The sequence below is a fragment of the Phyllostomus discolor genome, chromosome 1, assembly GCF_004126475.2.
Source record: "Phyllostomus discolor isolate MPI-MPIP mPhyDis1 chromosome 1, mPhyDis1.pri.v3, whole genome shotgun sequence".
NCBI classification, from domain to species: domain Eukaryota; kingdom Metazoa; phylum Chordata; class Mammalia; order Chiroptera; family Phyllostomidae; genus Phyllostomus; species Phyllostomus discolor.
In genome coordinates this window covers 81,946,165-81,971,236 of record NC_040903.2, presented here as the reverse complement: position 1 = coordinate 81,971,236, position 25,072 = coordinate 81,946,165, and the positions used below count along the sequence as shown (strand labels likewise).

General features: G+C 36.5%; 1 protein-coding gene across 8 annotated transcripts in view; it reads left to right on the top strand.

Moving 5' to 3' along the window:
• Positions 1 to 25,072, top strand: part of SEC24B (SEC24 homolog B, COPII coat complex component) — a 90,688-nt gene that overhangs the window by 25,242 nt on the left and 40,374 nt on the right. For 4 of the 8 annotated variants that reach the window (XM_036025427.1, XM_036025419.1, XM_028506014.2 and 1 more), the window contains exons 3-4: positions 9,846 to 10,019; positions 21,966 to 22,070. The exons of 1 other annotated variant lie outside the window; for it this stretch is intronic. In XM_036025427.1, coding sequence (XP_035881320.1) covers positions 9,846 to 10,019; positions 21,966 to 22,070 — 279 coding nt within the window. The remainder of the gene's footprint in view (positions 1 to 9,845; positions 10,020 to 21,965; positions 22,071 to 25,072) is intronic. 3 more of the 8 variants (XM_036025431.1, XM_036025435.1, XM_036025446.1) reach the window with 2 other exon arrangements.

Sequence of the window (25,072 nt, the reverse complement as noted above, 5' to 3'; positions counted from 1 at the left end):
TTGTCATAGGCTAATTGACCATATAGCCTTGGATTCATTTCTAGGCTCTCTATTCTGTTCCATTGCCATTGATTACTGTAGCCTTATATAGTATAGTTTGATATCCAGTAGCATGATACCTCCAACTTTGTTCTTTCTCAAGATTTCTGTGGCTATTAGGAGATCTTTTGTGGTTGCATATAAATTTTAGAATTATTTGTTTTATTTCTGTGAAAAATACGTTTGTATTTTGATAGGGATTGCATTAAATCTATAGATTGCTTTGAGTAGAATGGACATTTTAATGATGTTAACTCTTCCTGTCCCTGAGTGTGTTATATGAAAAGCACATAATTTTAAAAATTAGGAAGATGAATCTTGTTGCTGAGAACTAGAATTTTTCCAGAAAGAAATACTTGTACTAAAATTATTTTTACTAATTCTTGCTTAATAAGGATCACATTGATAGCATATCACAAAATAGTACTGTGATTAATGTACAATTTAATTTTTTAATTTTTTAAATTTATGTATTTATTTTTTAAGAGAGAGGGGATAGGATGGAGAAAGAGAGAGAGAAACATTGATGTGAGAGAGAAACATCAATCAGTTGCCTCTCATACATTCCCCAACCAGACCACAACCGGCAGCCATTTGCTATGTAGGACAAGGCCCAATCAATTGAATCATACCAGTCAGGGCTAACAATTTTATAAAACAATAAGCAGTTAAAAAGCCACTCATACAATAATAATAATATAATAATAATAATAATAAATTTATGTAATCACTGTATAAAATCTATACTTGAAACTAGCATATAATCACTAATAAGTTAATATTTATATCGTTTTCTCAGGGTGGTGATGTGCCTGAGGAAAAGCAGAATAAATACCCCGTGGGATATGATTTCTGGACAAAGAAATCCAAGTTAGAAATAAATTAGAAAACTACTTTGCAGGTTTAATATACAGTAAAGAGAATATTTTCAGCTTTGAACACTTGTGAGGTTGCAGAGTTGTGACATGCGGGTAACAGTTTTGCTCCTTTGGAAAACACTCCTCAGTTTTTCCAAAGCTACCCTTAAACCTTATCATCTTTTCTTAACTTTGTATCTACCACTTGTAAAGTTTTTCTACTTTCACTCCTTCTGTAAGCTCAGAAGGTGAAATGATTATCTTCAGAAACACTTTCTTCAGACTTTGGGTTTTTTGGTTCTCTCTTTTCCTCTGTGTCAGTTCCCTGGGTTCTAGTGGGCTGTGCCATTACAAAGGTGAGAGGAGTTGATGTCGAAAAACATAAGCTTGGTTTTGTATGGTCTAGGAACCATCAACAGTTTTAAGCAAGGTGGTGACACTATCATATTTGTGTTTCAGAAGCTTCTATGCACAGTGTGGTAGGTAGACTGGAAGACGAAGAACTTGGAGATAGACAAGTGAGGAAGGAATTACTAAAATTATCTAGATGGAGGATGATTTGTGCCGGTATTCATTTAGACATAAGACAGATGGCAGAGGATGATTTTAAGGACTTATTGATGTAGTTTATGAAGAAAATGGAAGAATAAAAGATGCCTTTTAAATTTTCTAGGTTGAATAACTTTAATGGTCAGTGGTGTGTTAGCTGAGAATTATTTAATTTCCCTAGTGTTGAAAGAATTTTATCCACAATTACTAAAGGGATAGAGGAGCTAACTAGGGAACTACCTTAATAGCCCCCCTCTAGAAAAAGATATATTCTTGAATCATGAGTTGTCTCTAACCATCCCATACACTAACCAGTAGTATCGCAGTTCATTTTTCATAGTGCCAGTTATATGTTATTTTCCTACCAAATTTTGTTGTGCAAGGGACACTTTCTGTTTTGGCTGGCATGCTTCTATGGTCCTTAATGTCTATAGAATTTTTCTCCATTCATTTGGCAAATATTTGAAAGCCACCTATCTGACAGGTATTATTTTAATGCTGGCTGGGAGATAAAACAGTGAGTAAAAACGCTTGATTCTTACCCTTATGATTTTTGCATATCTATGTGAGGAAGCAAACATCCAAATAAACAGAAATGAATGTAAAATTGCTGTTACTGTTTAAATACCGTGAAGCAAAGATATATGGTGCTTAGCAAGGATACATTGTTACATCTGGTCTATTAGTTATGAAGCTTAGGAAAGTTTTCCCTCATATTTGACATTTGAGCTATAGTCTGAAGGATGAATTCTCTGCATGTAAAAGAAATATGTGAAATGCAAAAAGGCAACACTTTAAAATATAGGAAGCTGCCGCCTGAACTTAAAAAACAAACACAATGCAGCCCTGGCTGGAGTAGCTCAGTGGATTGAGCACGGGCTGGGAACCAAAGTGTCTCAGGTTCGATTCCCAGCCAGGGTACATTCCTGGGTTGCAGGCCATAACCCCCAGCAACCGCACATTGATGTCTGTCTGTCTGTCTGTCTCTCTCCCCCTCCCTTCTCTCCCTAAAAATAAATAAATAAAAATCTTAAAAACAAAACAAAACACAATGCTAGCTATAAAGAATAAGCATGATAAGCTTGAGTAATTCCTAAGTAAGAACTTCTCATCATTGAAAGACAATATAAAGCAAACAAAAAGGCAAACCATTAGCTGGAAGGGAAAAAAATACAGTATTTATCGAGAATACACAAATAACATATGTACATTAATAAGGAAATGACCAACAACCCCAGAATAAAAATACATGAACAAGTATTTCACAGAAAATTAAATATATTCAATCTCATTAATAGAGAAAAGCAAATTAAAACCAGAAAGGGATATCTTTATCTAACATCAAAATGATAAAAATTTAAAAGTCTAACCATACTAAGGGATGACAAAGATGTGTTGTAACAGAAACTCTTAGACACTGTTTGGAGAAGGGTTTATTGGTTTGGTGTTTTAGGAGAATTCGGCATGTGAAGTGAAGTAACCACACCCTAAAATGCAGCTATTCCATTTCTGTATGCTCTGACTTTGTGCATCAGTCACCTGGGATCTTGTTAAAATGCAGGTTCTGATTCACCAGGTCCAGTACAGCCTAGCTTAAGATACTTTCATCAAGTTTCTGCCTAGATGTTGCTGGCTGGTAGACTACACTTGACTAGAAAGGCCCAGGAGCACCCCTTCTTGTTTTAGATACGTAACACTTACAGCAAATGATGACATTTGTTTGGGACGTGGAGCTAAAGGGACTAGTCTGCTCTCTAGGCCAAGTCATTTCCCACAGGCTGCTACAGGATTGCTCAAGCCTTCGCTCACACCTACACCCATTTGAGCCATGTGTGCCACAACTTGAAGAAACTCTTCCCAAGAGAAACTTGCACATTTGCACTAGGGTCATATTCGTGAATATTCATAGCAGTACTGTTGGTGAACACAAAAAATTGGAAATCCACAATTCCATTTATAGTAGAATGGATAAAGTATGTCCTTCCAGTGGACTCCTGAACAGCAGTGAAAATAATGAGAGAAAACTCTGGAAATGTGACATAACAAGTCATGGAAGAATACATACAGTGTATTTTTATAAAATTTAAAAAAACAAGCAAAAATAATGTTTAGGATACCTATATATGTGGTAAATTTTAAAAACAAAAGTGAGGGAATACTATTTAGGAGAGGGGCAGGGGAACATCAGGAGCTTTAACAGTATTGGAAATATTGGGTGCTGAGTTCATGAGGTATTTTATTTATTATGCTTTTATTATATGTATATATACATATGTTCATACATGTATGTATCACATATCCTTTTATTTGTATTGTTTATTTTATTCAAGAAAACAGTTTGTAATAGCAAAGGGAGAGTTTTTAAAATTACATTCTCCTTCAATAGGAAGGAGCATGGGCTAGTTCAAGGGATTGAAAAAAGACTTGTGAACCTAGAGGAGAATCACAACAGAATGAAGCTAGGGTTTTAGGATGATTCAGGCAGGACCTTGTCAATCATGTTTAGAAGTTTTATCTTTATCTTCAAGCACTGGCAGAATATTGCAGGATTATAAGATAGATAATGCCATGTATCAGGTTGGAGACTGGTTGTAATGTGCCACAACAGAGAAAAGGCCCTTTTCAGAGCTAATCTTATCTTTGACTTTGTGCTTGAAATTGTTTTTGGAAAAATCATTTGTGGGAATAATTTGAGGCCTGGGATGATGGAATTGTTCTCCAGAAAGGTTTTGTGATTCCTCTGTCGGTTGCCTTCAGGTACTACTAGATGTGATCATGTTAATCCAAGTTCGAAACTCTACATTTACTGGACTGCGTAGGTTTTCTGAATCAAAGCTGCTGGCATTTGTAAGGATTAGTTTCCTAGTTTATACTTCTGACATTAATAACCCTTCACAGTACTATCATAAAAGTGGACAGATAGGGTATCTTGCCAGGTACCCTGTCTTTGGTGTTTCTAACAATGTGTCTTCTGTTGGCCATGCCCTGCAAGGCCATGGCAAACAGTGGGTCAGGTTTGCAGCTGACGTCCACAAGGCGAAAGCTGCTTTGAGTGTGGGACCTTTTTCTCTGAGTTTTTAATTTCTTATAGATTTTGGCCCCAATATTTGTTCATATCACGCTTGTTTTTTGATGATTTTAAGAAGGTATTTTTAAACATAGTTTTTAAAGTTCTCTTTAGTAGAAGGTTTGGTCCTACTTACTAGCCATTATTACCAGAGGCAGAAATATTCTCTATGTTTTCACATAGTACCTTTTAATTTGTGCTGTAAACAAGGGTAAAATTGGTATATATTTATTTTCCACCCTCTCACTTTTCTTCCAACCAATTTTAAATGATTATATCTTTCTTAGTTTTTACTTTGTACTGTTAAATATAATTATCACTCTGTTACTTGAACAGTTTTAATGATTATATCAGTTAGCTAATGCTGATTTAAAACAAAAGTAATGTGTTCTTTTTCATGGTTCTGTGAATTTGTTGGGCAGTACCTCTGTCCTTTTTTCCTGGACACTCAATGTGACTCATTTAGCTGGGAAGATGGCCGAGTGGGAAGATCATAGGGCTTCACCCACATGTCTAGCAGTTGATGCAGACTGTTCACTGGGTATCTCAGTTGACTCTCCACTTGACTAAACGTCCTTCTGTGATGGTCTTGGGGCCACATTAGAAGAGTAGAAAGACATAAGATTGCAAGAATATTGAGACTTATGGTTCAAAACTTGCACACCATTATTTCTGCCACATCCTGTTGATTAAAGCCGGTCAAGGTCAGCCCTGATTTAGGGGGTGGGGAAATAGACTCTTCTTGTTTTTTTAATCCTCACTACAGGACATTTTTTTTTCATTGCTTTTAAATAGAAACATCTGTGTAAGAGAGAAACATTGATTGCCAGCCTTTTTGTATGCACCCCAACGGGGATTAAACCCTCAATCTGGGTATGTGCCTTGGTAGGGAATCAAACCTATGACCTTTCCATCTATGGGACCAACTAAGCCACACCAGCCAGGATAGACTCCACTTCTTAATGAGAAGAACAGCAAAATAATGTGACTGTGTTTTTAGTCTCCCACAGTGTTTGTTCCACCTAAAAATGGTGAAGCAATCAGCGTATGTAGGCTACCTTCAACCTTCTTTCCCCATTCTCCATATTTATACCATTTGTACAGTATTGGGACACGTTTTATTCTGCCACCATAGTCCTACATTTGTTTTAGTCTTAGACCTAAGTTATTCACATAAATATGTATCATGCATGTATATACATACATATATACATGTGTTCGTATATGAATGTATATGCACATACAAGTTTGGGCAAAAGTAGGTTTACAGTTGTGAGTTTGTGAAATGGAGTTTATTCTTATTTATTATATTATTTTACATATGAACAACTATAAACCTACTTTTACCTCACCCTGTATATGTAAGTGTTCAGAATATATTAATGTTTGCTAGTCTTTCACCCTAGGTTTTTTACTCAGATTTATTGAGATATAATTAACATACAAGTTTGAGATATACAACATGGTAATTTGATACACATATATATTATAAAATGATACCACAGTAGAATGAATTGATACATTTGTCACCTCATACAATTATCCTTTCTGTGTGTATAGTGAGAACATTTAAGATCTATTCTTTTAGCACCTTTCAACTGTATAATGCAGTATTGTTAACTATAGTCAACCATGCTATATATTAGATCCTGAGAACTTATTCATCTTATAACTGGAAGTTTGTATCCTTTGACTGAAATCTCCCCATTTCCCCCACTCCCCAGTCCCTGGCAACCACCATTCTACTCTCTGTTTCTATGAGTCCAGATTTTTAAAATTCTACATATAAGTTAGATCATACACTGTGGTCTTTCTTTGTCTGACTTGACTTACTTTGCATAATGCCCTCAAGATCCATCCATGTCGTTGCCAAGTGGCAGGATTTCCTTCTTTTGTCATGACTGAATAATGTTCTCTGTGTGTATGCATGCACCACATTTTTTTATCTGTTTATCTATTACATGTATACGCATACACACTGTGTGTGTGTCTATCTTGTGTTTTCTTTAATCATCCATCGGTAGACACTTACATTGCTATCTCTTGGTTAACTGAAGATTGTCTTCTGGGCCAGGCATTTTGAGTTATCATAAAGGCCCACTGTGAATCACATGTACTTTTTTTTAGAAATCCAATCTAGTGTTACCATCAGACTCTAACTTAGTTATAAGTGAAATAAGGCATCTGATTAGAAATAGCAAATGAGACATGTTTACACTACACCGATGCAGTTTGTACTACAAAATGAGATCTGAGCTGGGTACTAGGAACAATTGTAGAGTTCATGAACCACATTATTGCAGAAGCAAATACCAGTATTTCTATTCATCTTCCTGTCTGAGGTACTATTGCGCAGTACAGTAATTAATAATAATGATCATTAATTAGTTAAGAAACACTGTTTTGGTTTTCCTTTGTTGAAGAAGGTAAGGAAGCTTGTGAAATGTTTTATGAAATTTTCCATAAAGATTATTAAAATATTTGATGAGTCTTAAGTTTTTTTGAAAATTTCTTTGGACCACCTTATTTTCTACATATAGATATACAAGATAAATATGATGCTACTGAAGTTTTAAGAACTCCAAATGAACTGTATTCTTTTATTATTTTAATATATTTTTATAAATTAAGTATATTTATATTAAACTTTTACATTTAATATAAGCATATTGCTGTGGATGAAACAGACTTTTTTCTACCCTCTACTTTTTATTTTATTTTATTTTTAATTATATTTTATTGATTATGCTATTACAGTTATCCCAGTATTCCCCTTTGCCCCCCTCCACCTAGCACCTGCCAGTTACTTGGGCAGTCCCCACACCATTGTTTATGGGTTGTCTGCGTAAGTTCTTTGGCTACTCCATTTCCTATTCTGTACTTTATCCCCATGGCTATTCTGTAACTACCTATTTGTACTTTTTAATCTACTCACCTCTTCACAGATTTCCCCCAAACTCCCCCTTCCATCTGGCAACCATCAAAATGCTCTCTGTATCCATGACTGTTGCTGTTATTCTCATTTGCTTAATTTTTTTTTAGATTCAGTTGTTGACAGATAATTATTTATTGCCATTTTATTATTTATAGTTTTAATCTTCTTTTTCTTAAATAAATCCCTTTAACATTTCATGTAACAATAGTTTGGTAATGATGAACTCTTTTAGTTTTTTTCTTCTCTGGGAGCACTTTACCTGTCCTTTGATTCTAAATGATGTCTTTGCTGGGGAGAGCAGTCTTATCTGTAAGTCCCTGCTTTTCATGACTTTGAGTATTTCTTGCCAGTCCCTTCTAGCCTGCAAAGTTTCTTTTGAGAAATCAGTGGACAGTCTTATGGGAGCTCACCTGTAGGTAACTAACCGCTTTTCTCTTGCTGCTTTTAAGATTCTCTGTCTTTAACCTTTGGCATTTTAATTATGATATGTCTTGGAGTGATCATCTTTGCAACCATCTTGTATGGGATTCTGTGCTTCCTGGACTTGTATGTCTATTTCCTTCACCAAATTAGGGAAGTTTTCTTTCATTATATTTTCAAACATAAATATAGATTTCCAATTTCTTGCTCTTTCTCTTCTCCTTCTGGCACCCCTATGATGAGAATGTTTGAATGCTTGAAGTTGTCCCAGAAGCTGCTTACACTATCCTCATTTTTTTTTATTATTATTCTTTTTTCTTCTTGTTCTGATGGGTTGTTTTTTAGTTATGTTCCAAATCATTGATTTGATTCTCAGCCTCATCTGCTCTACTGTTGTTTCCCTGTAAATTGTTCTTTATTTCTATTAGAGAGTTCTTAATTTCTGACTGGACCTTTTTTATGTTCTTGAGATCTTCACTAAGTTCCTGTAGCATCCTTATAACCAGTGTTTTGAACTCTGCATTTAATAGATTGCTTATCCCTGTTTTACTTAGCTCTTTTTCTGGAGTTTTGCTCTTTTCTCTTATTTGGGTCATGTTTCTTTTTACCTCATTTTAGCAGTCTCCCTGTGTTTGTTTCTGTGTTAGGTAGAGCTGCTCTGACTCCCAGACTTGGTAGTATGGCCTAATGTAGTGGGTGTCCTGTAGGATCCAGTGGCACAACCTCCCCTATCACTCAAGCTGGGTACTCAAGGTGCGCCCTTTGTGTGTGCTGAGTACACCCTCCCCTTGTAGTTGAGCCTTGATTACTATTGGCAAGTCAGTGGGAGGGATTTACCCAGGCCAGTCAGCTGCAAGGACTGGCTCTGACCACTGACCACCAACCTTCAACCTCCAGGGAGGATCAGCTGTGTACGGGCAGGGTAGGATGGTGGTGCTCTGATGTGGTCTGTAGCTGTCCACTGGGTGTGCAGGTTCTGGGGTTTCCAGGGTGAAGCAGGCCAAGGTCAGCCCCCACCTGTGTTTGTCCCAGGCCTCTCTGACTTGTCTGTAAAGCAATATGAGGTAGTTGCTACTTGTGCGGGGCTTTGAGATTCCCAGGAAAAGCCAAATTGTGAATCTGAATCTAGGCTAGCTGCTGCTAGTGCCATGCCTGGTGCCACTTAGCAAGACGAATGAGGCCTGGTGGCTCATTGAGGCCGGCTGTTGCTTGTTTGAGAGAATTTAGGAAGTTGTGAAGCATGAGCCAGCACCAGCCATTCTTATGGAAAAGTCTCTGTTAACAGCATGGTTGGGCCTGTAAGTTGGATGGGACAGAGACTCAGGGGGTATCCAGGAAAGGGCAAACAGCATTAGCCAGGTTGATAGAGCCTAAGATATGGCACCAGCCTGCTGGCTCTGTGGCTCTCCGCCCATCTTTCTGTGTAAGAGAAAGCTGTTACCCAGCTCTTGCCTTGATGCCAGACACTTCACTTCCTCCCTGTATGCCACTGGTGCCTTTCAAGCTGCAACCCCAGTGCTGGAGCTCAGAGGGAGTGAGTCTGAGTAGGTGATCCGTGTGCTCGTTTTTTAAGAGGAACTGCTTGGGACTCTAAAAGGTTCTTCCACTGAGTCCCCACCGGTTTTTGTAGCCAGAAGTTATGGCGATTTACCTTCTTGTCAATGGGACCCTGGGCTCAGGGGCCTGGTGTGGGGCTGGCACTCCTCACTTCCGAGGTATCCCTCCTGAATTTTTATCTACCACATGTGAATGTGGGACCAGCCCATTCTGTATCTCTGCCCCTCCTACCAGTCTGGATGGATATGGTTTGTTTAATTCTGTAGTTGTAGGACTTCCATTCAACTTGATTTCTGACTGTTCTGAGTTATGGTCGTTCTATAATTTAGTTATAATTTGGATGTAGTTGTGCGAGGAGGTGAGCCATGTTTGCCTATGCCACCATCTTGACTGGAAGTCTAAAATAGCTCCTTATCTTCAGTTGCAGATTCTTTATCCTGTCCTGTTATGCAAAATGTTCAGCCTCCAAAGTCCAGCCCGGTGATACCCACTGTTGTGTCAGGAGCCTCATCAGTGAGAACTCCTCCTGCTGCAGACCACTTCTCGGAACCTGTGGCCTCAGTCACACGGCCGTCAGAGATGCCACAACAGAAAGGTATTGGAGAAACTTACTATGTATGCAGTACACATATACACACGACTCAAATAGGTGATTTTTAAAAGTCAAACTGTATAACCACAATTTTTAGGACATATGAAAATAGTAATATATAATCTCAGTTCAAATACAACTATTTTGTTTTCCATATGTTAACTTTCAGTCTCTATGACTACATTTTACATTATTGCAATCATAATTTAAATACTATTTTGTATTTTGCTTTTACATTTACTAAATTATTCATACTTCTTCATCTATCTACATAGTCTTTGTAGTCATTTTTCCGGCTAATAATTCATTGAGTCAATGTATTATAATTTATTAGTCCATCCCTCTATCATGGAACATTTATTTATTGCCTATTTTCAAAAGTTGTTATAGTTTCTTTTATAATAAATACCCAAGATTTCCTTACTTTATGTATTTCCATATCCTATTTGATGATCTCTATGCTTTGTCATTATTATTAGTGGAAAAAGCAGCTTTTGACCCAGTTTGATGAATGAGAGGGGCAGAAATGAAATTGTATCTTACTTTGGAGCATTGACAAATGATAGTTTGTTCGTGTGCTTGTAATAAGTGACAGGCAACTAAAATGTGTTGTTGTTATCCTGTTTTCCCACATTTTCTTTCCTTTTAAAAGTATTCGTGATTATTTTCTGTCTGGTTAAAATTCCAAATCTATTGGTATTTCAGGTTAATATATTGTAGTTTTCATTTGATGAGAGATGACCAAACTGTTTTAAGAAATCTACAATTTGTATTTCCAGAGCAACAAGTAGTAATGTTTTTAGGGACTGCACGTACTGTGTAATGAAAACTTCTGACTTTGCATAGGAAGAGCTCTCATGATCTGAAACTCAGAAAAAAAGCATCATAAATCCTTAGGCTGATTTTACTGCCTATGTATGCTGAGTATTTGTGTAGTCTGCAGTGCCTTTCTATCATTTGATCAGATTATACATTACAAATTTTTTATCTGGTTTTATAGGAAAACCAACTCCAGCACCAGGGAGTGTCCATTGATTTTCAACCATCCAGTGGGTATATTAGGAACAGAATCTAGTTTTTTTTTTTTTTTAAGCGTTTGCCTTCAAAGTAAAGGGCTGGTAGGCAAGTTTTGCTTGTTATGAGTAAGAGTAGGTTGAAGCCCTAACTGAATGAATGCTGTCTTTTGTGTTTGTCCTTTGCATTGATGACTCATTCTTTTTTCGTAACTATTTTGCTTGTTTTGACCATTTAAATTACCTCTGCTAATTTTTTTCCTATCATTTTCTTTTTGGTCATTTTACTTTAAATGCCATGTTGTTATCTTACTGTCATTTTGTAAACCACTTTCCTACTAAACAATCATGTTTCCTTTTTTCCTTACTAAGTAGATTTGAAAAGAGAACCACTTATTGAGCACTTACAGTGTGTCAGTTACTTTATATTTATTAATTCATTTAATCCCCATATCCTATGATGTAGATATTACTTGTTTTATGGGTGAGAAAAGTGAGATTCATAAAAATTTGTAACCTGCCCAAGTTATAAATTTAAGCAGTATAGTGAAAGATTTCTAACTCAGACCTTTCTATCATTATGCTCTTTCTATAAAATGAGGCTGAATTTTTTTGTTGTTGGCTGTTAAACTCTTGATTTTCCTAAAAAAGTGCCTGACTTGAATAAGTAACAGAAAAGATAACACTGGAGACATTTGAATTGTAGCTTTTCATCTTCCTTTTTCTTAAATAGGAGATTGGGTTCTTAGTGGCCTCTGCCTTTGGCCAGTCTGGGGTACACAGCTGATTGTTGGTGTGCATTAGGGCTACTCTTGATGTTGCGCAAGTTGTAGTTTGCGCGAATGGTGCCTCCTGCAGTTGTGCAGTGTACGGCCTGCATAGGACCTGGTGTGGGTCTGATATGGCTACTAAAATAGTACTGCCTAAAGGAGGTGAGCCTTTTCCTCCCAGCTTCAGAGATACCCTTGCTTGGTTATTCTTTCTAGGACTCAGCAATTTTTACTGGTTTTTAGAGGAGAGGCTTCATATTTTTGTTCCTAATATTTTTTTTAAAAAAACCTCTGTAACTACTTAAGCATTTTTCAGATTGCCATCTAAAATTTTTCACCAAATTTTTAAAGTTACAGCTATGTAATTTTCAAATATTGCATATGTTGACTTTTAAAACAAAGATGTGACATTATTCTTTGTATCCACTGGAATGTACTTACCTTTTTCCCTTAAAAAATACCCAGATGAGCCCTTTTTTAACATTTGGAAAGTTTACATTTTTCCTTTTTCTCCTTTATGTCATACCCTCTCCTCTGAATGTAATGACATAGTATATTCTTAAGCTAGAAACTCTTTTACCCGCTTATACTTCTCTGCCACAATGATACCATCTATATAAATTAAAATTTTAAAATTTGTTTTATTGTCTATGACCAAAATTCTAAGCATTCACATTTTTCTTCTGGATTAAATAAGCAATACAATATTATTAGTATATAGTTGGTCAGAACAACATAAACACCATGACTTTTGGTATTTTTTAATGTAATGTACATTTTTATTGAAAATATATATTTCAATGAGCTGAATCCCTCTGCCTTCTCCCCTGCTTAACTTTGTGTATCTGAGTTGTATATGATTCATTGTTAGACTAAGATAAACTTTAGCTAGACTTTATTCTTTGTTATTTTTATACATATAATAGAAACTTTGTTAATATAATATAGATAAGAATGATATTTGAAGGGCTTTATTAAAGCAATATTTATTTTTTTGGGTTTTTAACCTTCTGAGTTACATGTCAGAAATTTTTATTGTTGTTTGTTAGATCTTATTTTCCAGAGAGTCACTGACATTATTATTACTTTAATGTAGCAGTTTACAGTTTGAAAATACCTTTCATCTGTCTGTCACTGGATCATCATGTGAAGCAGGCATATCATATTTCATTTTCCATTTACAGATGAGGAAATTTTGGTTTAGAGAGGTAGATCTCTTACACAAAGATACACAGACTACCAAGGAGGGGGCAAGACCTACTGCCAATCTTCTGCCACAAAACCCAGTGCTCATTTTACTGATTCAGTGATTATTCAAAATATTGTGAATTTCATTATGCCATTGCCAGTATCTTATCCTTTCAGTGTATTTTTATCAAAACTTCAAGCTGTGATATAGGTCATTTATTTTATGGATGGTATCCCTATATAATGTAATTGGTAAAGGCAATCCTTATTTTTAAAACAGTGAGACAAATTTTATTCATTGTGAGAAAGTCTGACTTAATTTTTTATTCCAAGGAAATGTTTTCATAGAACTGCAATGGGTATCATAAACTCCACTGAGAAATAAATGGCAGCATATATCTTTTAAGCCATGTTACTGTATAGAATCAAATTTAAATATGGAAGCTCTAATATAGTTTTTTTATGGTAGGTTATAAAACCTACACAATGAGTAAATATACTTTTTCTCATTACCAAATTTGAAATAAAGCAATGCAATGTGTACCTAATATTAAGCAATTTATGAAGAAAGGATTATCTTGAAAAGCATTGTATTCCTGTGGTAAATGTATGTATTATGTGTATCAGACTCTGGTTATTTGACTTTTTACAAATATTTACATTAGGAATCAAGTATAAATATCAGAAGTAACTTAATTTTAATCAGTTATTGTGATAAAAAAAGGATGTTCCTGTGTATATAATAAAAAGAAAGATGTACATTGCTAGGTAGTAATAAGTTTATCTGCTAGTAAACATTTTTTTTGTTAAAAGGTAGAAAGAATGAAATACTGTATAACATGAGGTGGGAAGTGATAATCATAAATATGTTATGATAAAATAGATTGAAAAGTACTTTATTGAACATCTCATATTGACTTTGAAAGAAATCACATAGAATTTATATCCATGAATTTTATCCAGTGTATCTTGAAAAAGTCAGTAGTCCTAGAAAACATTCTACTTGTTTTTAAAAGAATAAGCATTACTAAGGATACCACTCAGGTTGGTGAAGTTTCTTTTTTCTAACTAATGACTTGACTGAGAAATAAGTATTAACAATAGATGAAGATAACTTTTAAATTAAATATACACAAAACATGTTTTTAGATAATAGTTAATATTTATATATTATTTAGTGTATTTCAGGCACCATTCTAAGCTTTGTACTATGGATATTGATTCATTTAGTCCTCAAAACACTATTTGAAGTAGTTATTAGCTCGCTCACAGATGATGTGTTGAAGAACAGAAAGATTAGTAACTTGCTCAGGGACACACAACCAATAAGGGGTACACCTAGAGTTGAACCCACAGTCTCCATCTTTATCCCCAGTGTCATGCTGCTTGTCAGTCAGTATTTCTTAGTGTTTTTGCTTTGGTCTCAATGGGACTTCTTCCAAAGCAGTGAGTTGTTTGACAGTAGTGATTGGAGACCACATACATGCAGAATTATTAAGTAAATGTCTCACCCTACTTTTCAATATTTCTGAGTTAATATTCTAGTGAGAACCAACCCTATTTCTAACATGTGTCATCTTTAACTGTAACATGTATGGCAGGGTAAAAGAAAGTCTGTAGATTTACAGTGCCTTAATTAATTAATTAATTAAGGAAGGAGGACATTTTCCCTTTAGCCTAAGATTTTTGTATCTCAGAGCAATGTGTTATAGTAAGATTTAGGTTAAGTTAAGAATACATGTTTCTCCTAATTCCGGCAAGATGGAGGCATAGGTGGACACACCGTACCTCCACGCACAACCAAGATTAGAACAACAACAATTCAGAGGCAAAATAACATCCAGAACTGACAGAGAATTTATCTGAATGGAAGTCGGACAGCCAAGAAGTTGAAGTAGACCCATTCATCCAGACCGGTAGGAGGGGCAGAGAGGAGCAGCTGGGCGAGGGTCGGGGTGCGCAGAGAACAGGGAGAACTGGGCGCATAAGGCAACCAGGAACACGTAAGGCATCTGGGGTGCGCAAGATCACAGCGGGTGGACCCTGAGTATGCAAGCGGCAGCTGGCAGACCCAGTGAGGCAGCGATTGTGGACCAGGGCAGAGTGAACAACCCAGGATCCCAGAGAAGGGACTGAGGTCCCAGGAGAACGGAGCTACCGCCATTGTTCCCTCCAGCCCCCGCTCCCGCCCCCATGACTGGGGTGCCCAGCCCCAGTGAACACCTAAGGCTCCGCCCCTCACCATAACAGGAGCGACCAGTCCAAAAAAAGAGAGAGAGACATGTCTCAAACAGAAGAACAGATCAATGCCCCAGGACTCATCCTTTTAAACGACCGAGAGATAGCCAGTCTATCAGATGCACAGCTCAAAACACTGGTGATCAGGAAGCTCACAGAATTGGTTGATTTTGGGTGCAAATTAGATGAAAAAATTCAGGTTACCATAAAAGAGATGAAGGAAGATGCATAGAGAACCAATAGTGATGGAAAGGAAACTGGGACTCCAAACAATAGAGTGGACCAGAAGGAAGAAAAAAAAAAACAACCAAACAGGAAAGAATGGAGAAATAAGAATTCAAAAAAACGAGAAGCTTAGGAACCTCCAGGACATCTTTAAATGTTCCAACATCCGAATTATAGGGGTACCAGAAGGGGAAGAGGAAAAGCAACAGATTGAGCATGTATTTGAACAAATAATAAAGGAGAACATCCCCATTCTGGCAAAGGAAATAGACTTCCAGGAAATCCAGGAAGCTCAGAGAGCCCCAAAGAAGTTGGACCCAAGAAGAAACACACCAAGGCACATCATCATTACATTAGCCAAGGTAAAAATGAAGGAGAGAATCCTAGAAGCAGCAAGAGATAAGGGGACAGTAACCTTCAAAGGAGTTCCCATCAGACTGTTAGCTGATTTCTCAAAAGGGACCTTGCAGGCAAGAAGGGGCTGGAAACAAACATTCCAAGTCATGAAAGACAAGGACCTATATCCCAGATTACTCTATCCAGCAAAGCTTTCATTTAGAATGGAAGGACAGATAAAGTGCTTCTCAGATAAGGTCAAGTTAAAGGAGTTCATCATCACCAGGCCCTTATTTTATGAAATGTTAAAGGGACTTATCTAAGAAAAGAAGATAAAGAAAAGACATGTATAGTAAAAGGACAGCAAACTCACAATTATTAACAATCACACCTAAAGCAAAACTAAAAGAAACTAAGCAAACAACTAGAACAGGAACAGAACCACAGAAATGGAGATCACATGGAGGGTTAGCAACAGGGGAGTGGGAGGAGGAGAGAGGGGGGAAAGGTATAGAGAATAAGTAGCATAGAATGTAGGTTGAAAATAGATAGGGGGAGGGTATGAATAGTATGGGAAATGTAGAAGCTAAAGAACTCATAAGTATGACACATGGACATGAACTAAAGGGGGGGTATAGGTGGGAGAGGGTGTATAGGGTGGAGGGGAGTGAAGGGGGGAAAATGGGACAACTGTAATAGCATAATCAATACAATATATTTTTTTAAAAAAATACGTATTTCTTTTGTGAAGTGAGAGAATCACCGTTGTTAACACCGGCACTTTCCTAAGTAGATAAGTTTTAGGAAAGAGAGTAGTATGGAAATTGATTCCCTTAAAACCCTTTTTTTTTTTTTTTTTTGAGAGCCCTTAGAAATCTTTCCAGTTTGAGTATCTAGTTTGAAGACCAACTTAGGCAAGATAACATTTGCTCATAAATCTGAACGCTTGAATTTTAAAAAGCGAACCTCCACAAAGAATTTGTTCTCTTAAGGCTAGTTTTATTTATTTCCACCATAGCTGTATTTAGGGAGCAGTGAAGAAACCTTTTATTAAGGAGCCCCAAGGATATAATCTCTTGGAGAGTTTTGCCTGAAGGTACTTTAAACCAAATGCCCTTTGAAAATTATTGGAGCCCTGTTAGTTGTAAAAGTCCTAATAATGTCAAATTCTATCTATTATGGTTTCTTGACTCTTTGTTTAATATAGTCATACCTTGGAAATTCGGATTAAGAAAGAATAAGTTAGGATATAGCATTTCCTCCCCATTTGGTGGTGTTGGTCGTGATTAGGGTGGAAGGTACTCATGTACAATTTTGCAGTGGGTTTTGGATTGAGCTCTGGAAGACACGACATGTTCTTACAAATGCAGTCTGTGTTTCTTGTACATAGGTTCTGGCTGTGGAAGGGGATCTCAGTAAAGGCACTTGGGAAACTCTCATAACCATTCACATGTAGCAGAGCAGTAACTTGGCCGAAAGCCCCTTTCTAACTGCATTTGTTGCCTTTTGTAGGTACTGGACCCAGTCTAGAACAGGGCACTTAAATATGGATTGATTGTTATTCTGGAGCTCTTACTATTCCTCTGTGAATTTATTAAAAAATGTCATATCCTTGTGCCATTAGTATTAACCAAACTTTTAACTGAGTTTACTTGAACAAACGAAGGCTAAAATCTGAGCATATTGTTGCATTTGAGGAAGGGCTTAAGTCTTGATACTTTCATATCCAGCACTTCTTTAAAAGAATTGCATCTTTTTTCAGGAAAATAAGTTTAGAGTTTGGGTGACATTCTGGTAATATAGTAAATTGACAAGTATAGTATAATCTGAAATATAATAAATAGTTAATTACTTTATGCTCTTATTCATAAATTTCTTCCAGTGCATTGAGTAGTTCTATTAATCTTTTTATCATTGTATAGGCATCTCATATGCTTCTAATTAAGCACTGGATATTTTCCCAGTAAGTGAAATAAATCCATTTTGATTCATTAAATATGGAGAAAAGGAAAATATTTATCTTATAATACATACGGTGTCCCTTTGATTATAGAGTCAGCAACTTGCATATTCATTCAGTCATGAAAGAATGAACTCTCTTCTGATTTTTCCCCTCATTATTGGCCTCTCTAAGCTCAGCACAGTAAATGGAATTTCTTCCTGTTTCTTCCTTCTCTTGTTTCTTTGTATCATATATATACATACACATACAGGGTAGGGAGGGCAAAAGTAGGTTTACAGTTGTGACCACATGAAACATGGAGTTTATTTTTGTATTTATTTTTATCATCTTGTTTTCCAATTACAGTTGACATACAACATTATATTAGTTTCAGGTGTACACCCTAGGGATTAGACATTATATAATATACTAAGTGATCATCCCAATAAATCTGTACCAATCTATCACCACAGATAGTTATTATAATATTATTGACTATATTCTCTATTCTGTGTTTTACACCCACTGTAACTATTCTGTAACAACCAATTTGTACTTCTGTTCCCTTCACCTATTTTGCCCATCCCCTCAAATCCCCTCCCATTTGGCAACCATAAAAACGTTGTCTGTATCTATGCGTCTGTTTGTTCTGCTTTTTCATTGATTTTGTTTTTTAGATTCAATTGTTGACAGATGTGTATTTATTTCCATTTTATTGTTTATTTTTTATCTTCTTTAAGAAGACCCTTTAACATTTCATGTAATACTAGTTTGGTGGTGATGAACTCTGTTAGCTTTTTCTTGTCTGGGAAACTCTTTATCTGTCCTTTGATTCTAAATGATACCAGTTGCTGGGTAGAGTAATTTTGAATGTAGGTCTTTGGATTTCATCATTCTGAGTATTTCTTGCCAGTCCCTTCTAGCCTGCAAAGTTGTTTTTTGTTTTTTCTTTTTTGGAAATCAGCTGACAGTCTTATGGGGGCACTCTAGTAGGTAACTAACTGCTTTTCTCTTGCTTCTTTTAAGATTCTTTGTCTTTAACTTTTTGCATTTTAATTATGATATGTTTGGTGTGGGCTTCTTTGGGTTCATCTTGTTTGGGACTCTGTGCTTCCTGGACTTGTATGTCTGTTTTCTTCACCAGGTTAGGGACATTTTCTATCATCATTTTTTCAAATAGGTTTTCAGCTTCTTGCTCTGTCTCTTCTCTTTCTGGTACCCCATGATGTGACTGTTGGTATGCTTGAATTTGTCCCAGAGGCTCCTTAAACTGTTGGGCATTTTTTGGTTTTTTTTTTTTTTTCTTCTTGCTGTTCTGCTTGGGGGTTTTTTGTTTTCACATAGTTCAAATTGCTAATATGATTCTTAGTTTCATCTACTGTACTGTTGATTCCCTATAAATTATTCTTTATTTCAGTTAGTTTGTCCTTCATTTCTTACTGGTTCTTTTTTTACGTTTTCTATGTCCTTTTCATGCTTTTGAAGTTCTCACTAAGTTCCTTGAGCATTTTTGTAACTATTGTTTTGAACTCCATATCCAGTAATTTACATGCCTCCATTTCATTTTTTTTTTTTTCTGGAGATTTCTCCTGTTCCTTCATTTGGGACCCGTTTCTTTGTCTTCACATTTTGCCTGCTTCCCTATGTTTCTTTCTGTGTATTAGATTAGCGCTGCTGTGTCTCCTGCACTTGGTAGAGAGGCCTTGTGTAGTAGGTGTCCTGTAGGGCCCAGTGGTGCAGCCTCCTCAGTCACCTGAGTTGGGTGCTCCAGGTGTACCCCTCTGTAGGCTATGTGCACTGTCCTATTGTAGTTGAGCCTTGATTGCTGTTGACATCACTGGGTGGGATTAATCCTGGGGCCAAGCTGCTAACCAAGACTGGCTGCCACTAGTTTCAGGCTTGAGGCCACTTAGCAAGAGGTACAGGTTACACAGAGGCCATATGGTATATGTTTGAGAGATTTGGGAAAAGTCTGAAGCATGAGGGAAGACAGGCCATTTGTATGGAAAAGCCACTGGAAACAACTTGTGTGGGCCTACAAGGTTGGTAAGGAAGAATCACCAGCTCAGGGCAAAGAGTGCTGGCCAGGTTGATTCAGATATTGTACCCACCTGCCATCTCTGTGAGGGGAGAGCTCATCAAAGGAACAGTGGCTTCTGCCAGTGTTTTTTGTGTGGGAGAAAGCTGCCCATCACCCCACCTCTCACTGATGCCCAACAGTTGTTCTTCCCTATATGCCCTTGGTGCCTTCAAGCAGCTGCCCCAGCACTGGAGCTCAGGAGTGAGTGAGTCCAAGTAAGTCTATGCATGGGCCCTTTAAAAGGAACTGCAAAGGACCCCAGAAGTACTCCGTCTAACTCAGCCTCAATTCCTGCTGGTTTTTTACAGCCAGAAGTTATGGGGACTTCCCTTCCTAGAACCGGAATCCTGGGTTTAGGGGCCTGGTGTGAGGCTGGGACCTCCGATTCCTCAGGGGGGACCTCCGCAGCTGAGATATTTCTCTCAATATTTATGCAACACTCATAGGTGTGGAACCAGCCCGTTCCGTTTCTCCACCCCTATTACCAGTCTTGATGTGGCTTCTTTAATTCTCTAGTTGTAGGACTTCATTCAGCCAGATGCCAGTGGTTCTGAATGATGTTAGTTCTGTAGTTCAGTTGTAGTTTTGATGTGGTTGCAGGAGATTATGAATACTGCATTCACCTAGGCTTCCATCTTGACCTGAAGTTATTATTTATTGTTATTGTATTATTTTCCATATGAACAACTGTAAACCTGCTTTTGCCCCATTCTGTACTTTTTAAAGTACAATGCTAATTGCATTTTAAGAAAGTACTTCATTTTTAAGGAAGTCCTTAAATTGAAACATTTAACTAGACTTTCATTAGAGGAACATGGCCCTCAGAATTTGGTCTTTCAAGGTATCAAGTTTATTTCTTATATTTTCTGGAATTATTTAAATTGATTTTTATTTTCTCAAATGAATTTGTAATAACTGCCACTTTATCTATATTTAGATGGTGTTTCAGTGAAGCCAGCAGATTTTTTCATAACTCTTTTAGTCAGAGTGTGGAGATTGCAGCTTTACTCCTGTGCAGTTTAAACTTTCTTCCCTTCTAAGCTCAAATTTTACTCTTTAATAGCTTTTTTCTTGTAGACATGATTACGTTTATCCGTGCTAGTTTAAAAGATCACCTAAAAAGTGCATCAAGGGACTACCGTGTGAGGTCAGGCTTCATTGTGCCTCGAATATTGTGAAATATTTGTGAAAATTCACTCTGTGTTCCTGGGTTTTTCTTTTTTAAAGCTGATCTATAAGATTTTCCTTACAGGTGGTTTATTCTTATTTATAAAGTGTTTTCATTAAGATTATTTTATTTTCCCCCTTAAAATTTCTGTGGATGTTAATTTTTTAAGTATTGATTTTACCACATTAATTAAATAATGAAAAGTCCCAATCAGATTTATACAGGGAAGTATTAAACAGTTACCAGCTGCTGTGCCTTTTCTACAGAATCTGCCTTCTCATGGTATATCTCACCGAGGACCACTTCTTCACCACCTACTTCAGACTCACAAGCAGGCAGTAGACTGAAGCTGAGATGATTAGCCGTCTCAGAAAATACACTTTCCTGTAATTGCCACACTTGCAGGGTCATAATTAATAACCTCCCTTCCTTTTTTTTGAACATCTGCTGTGAACAGAGAACTATGCTGTATACAGTTCTTTTCTTTAACTGTCATTCTTTTTCCGTTATGAGAACTGAGTTACCATCAAGGTGGCATTAGCAGAAGGAAGGTATCAAATATCTATCTACCTGTGTTGTATGCTGAATACATTCATATCAGTATAATGATCACTGCTCACCAAGAATGCACAGTCCCAAAGGAAGTATACCACAATGGCCCTAAGGTTAAAGAAGGTAAACATTTATAGAGCTCAGAAGGATTCTCAGACATTATTATCATTGCAGTTTCCTATTAATTATCAGTGTAATTACATGGTACTTTTTTCACACTTAAGTCAGCCATTTCATATTAAAGCTGCTTTTACTAAACTGCTTTCAGAGATTTTCTAACAGTTTTGGTTTTGATAATAAATTTGCTAATATTAATATGCATGCTGGGGTGCTCTTTGGAATGTCAGAGTTCTTTCTCACTTTTAATGCAATGTCAAATTTTATTTCTCATCTTTCCTGTTGGTTTGACTCTTGTGTTTGTGCTTTCCACTTTACAGGCATGCAGTATGGTGAATATGTTAATAATCAAGCTAGCTCCGCACCAACTCCCTTGTCATCAACTTCCGATGATGAGGAAGAGGAGGAGGAGGATGAGGAAGCAGGTCTGCTTTAGCTTTACACCAGTTCTTAATCTTTTCCTACTCAAGGTTTTCTTTTTCCTTTTTTTTTTCTTTTTATGTCCACAGTCTTACTAGCCTCTTAAAAAAGTATCTTTGTAGATTTAGCTCAATGAACATGCGTGGTTTAGGTTATAGAAGGTTGGGATCACTTGAAATGAGGTGCTTTGCTGTTTGTTTTGTTTTTCCTCCTTTAGACATTTTGCCATGTTTGTTAAATAACAATGCATCTTTCATGGTGATAGAGTGCTTTCTTGTAGAAATGCATTTCCTCTTACATCATGTGAAAGAATGAGTATTGATTGAAGCTTTTGACTGTTGATTGCTCTAACACCCTTTTAGGAGTAGCATTTTATTTTCTCCTTTGCATGCTACTATAGTCTAATCAAAATGAACCATTGGGATTTTATAACAGTGATAGAGAAATAGGACAGTATTTTTTTTTGAGGTCCTTTTGGCACATATTATATATTTAGAAAGCCCCGAATTTACAGTTATTTTCCTACTTCATGTAATAGTTCACATCTTGTTACTTGAGGAAATTATATATATGATTATGTGTTGCAGCCTGTTTAATTTTTTTCTGCCTTTAACAGAACAGTGCTGAATGTTAAGCAGTTCAGTCTCTCCATTAATTCTAATAGTTTAAGACTGAACCAGTAAATGATGACCTTTTCAAGTTACTGTGTGTATGACCATGATTCTCCTTCTGTTACCTTTATTATTGAATGGAAGGATTTGCTCTGTATGCAGTCCATTAACTAAGTTTCAATTTCTCATGCATTGAGAGTTCCAGATGAGGAGTAATTTTTCCTACTCTAAATGTGTAACTGCCCATCTATCTGAATTTTATGTAATTTTTATCTTATATAACTTCAATCTTATAGAAAAGTTGGAAAATGAGCAAAAGAAACTCCCATATACATTTTCCCTAGATAGATATTTTTTGACCCATTTATTTTATAATATTTTATCTATACAGTTTTTTCTACATCAATTGAAAGTAAGTTGGGGATACCATGAACCTTTGCCCCTAAAATCTTCAGTATGTATTTCCTAATTGTAATTTTTTTAATTGTTGTACTTTTTTATGAAATAAAACATTTATTTGAGCAATAAGAACTGCAGCCCAGGAGAGAGAGATCAGGTAGCAACCTAAATTCTACTCCAAAGGAGAGGCCACTTCTTATAGAGAATTTGCCTGCCCATGGTTCCCACTTTAATGCATTTCGTGTAAGTGAGGTTCCCAAATTGTGCAGTTCTGACTTGTTTAAATCCTGCAGTTCTGATTGGTCAGTATAAATGCAAATGAGGATATAATTTGCATAGTTAAGATTGGACAGGGCATGTCTCAATCCATTGATCAAAAGATGAAACCAGGGCTTCCCTGCAATAGTTGACAACAAGCTGGGCATAGTGTGGGAAGCAGAAAGGTCAATCTAAGGTCCCTTCCAGTACACCGAGCAGACAGGGATCCCATCAGCAAATGGCCAGTGGACTCTTATTATTCAATAATTTGGACCTTCAGTTGACCATAGGGAGTCCCCTGTAAATTACTTCAGAGGGTGAGATAATGTTTTATATAACATAAACACAATACAGTTATCAGGAAATTGAACACTGATATGGTAATGTCTGCTACACAGTACATAGTCAAATTTTAACAGTTGTTTCAATAAGATCTTTTATATCTAATTTCATGGCCAAAGGATTCAATCCAAAGTCATGCATTGAATTTAGTATTCATTTCTGTTTAGATTGTAAAGGAATAGTCCTCAACCTTTCTTTCTCTTTTCCTCACTTTAATATTTTTGAAGAATATAGGGAAGTTATTCTGTACAGTGTCCCTCAGTGCAGATTTATCGGATGGATCCTTGTGACTAGGTTCAAATCATGTGTTTTTGGCAGGATTTTCACTGAAGTAATGTCCTATGAGTGCATTCTGTCAGAGGCACATGGTATCAATTTGTTCCCACGTTAATGATGTTAATTTTGATCTGTTGATTAAGATGGTATCTGTGTAGGTTCTTTAATTTGTCCTACTTTTCACTCTTGAAATTAATAAGTAATTTGATGCTATATAAATATTCTGTTCTTTATTAGGCCGTCATTCGTTTTAGCATTCATTGATGATTTTCTAATTCCAGTATTCTTTATTTATTAGTGAAGGTTTCATTATGGAAGAACTTTTCCTTCTCCCTTGATTTCTTTGAGTTCATATTGACTTGTGGATTCTTATTTTACACAGTAGGTTATAATTCATTACTATCATTAGTTATTTTGATAGCTACTTATCCTAGACTTGGCCAGTGGCAGCTCCTTGACACTGTCTTCTTAAATGTTCCCATGAATCTTTAAGCACTTACTTAAATACCTTAGGCCTCAGTAAGGTGTTCCCAAATAGTCTGGTACTTACACTGCTGCATCCCTGGAGAATGAGACATTTGTCTAAGCAGTCCTGGTTCCTTTAGTGGAGAACAGTATTTTAGAAACCAAGATTTGATTGTAATGTATGATCATTACTACTATTGGCCCTGAGATGAGATCATGTTCTAATCTCAATTTATCCTTCTGTATAATTTTACAAGGCAGAGATAATTGGCTCCATTTTATAGATAAAGAGTTGATTGTGGTCTGAACAAGTTAGGTAACATTTGTCTGGTGGTACAATACTAAGTAGCACAGTGGTGATGCGCACTGAGTTCTCTGTCTCCAGAAAGGTATAAAAAGAAAGGCTTCTCCATCTCCTACTGAGAACACAGCACTGGAGTAGGAAGGAACTAAAGGACATGTGGCAGTATGTGGTCACATAGTGTTTCACATGTTACCGTCTTCCTCTGCCTTTTTTATTTTGCAGCAAAATAATAAGACTGTACTTTGGACATTTTTGCTAGAATCCTGGTGTTCTCTATTCATGATTTCTAAAAAAATCATCTGTTGATTGAAAAATGAGCAGATGTCAGTGAGGAGAATGAAAAATGGAAAGA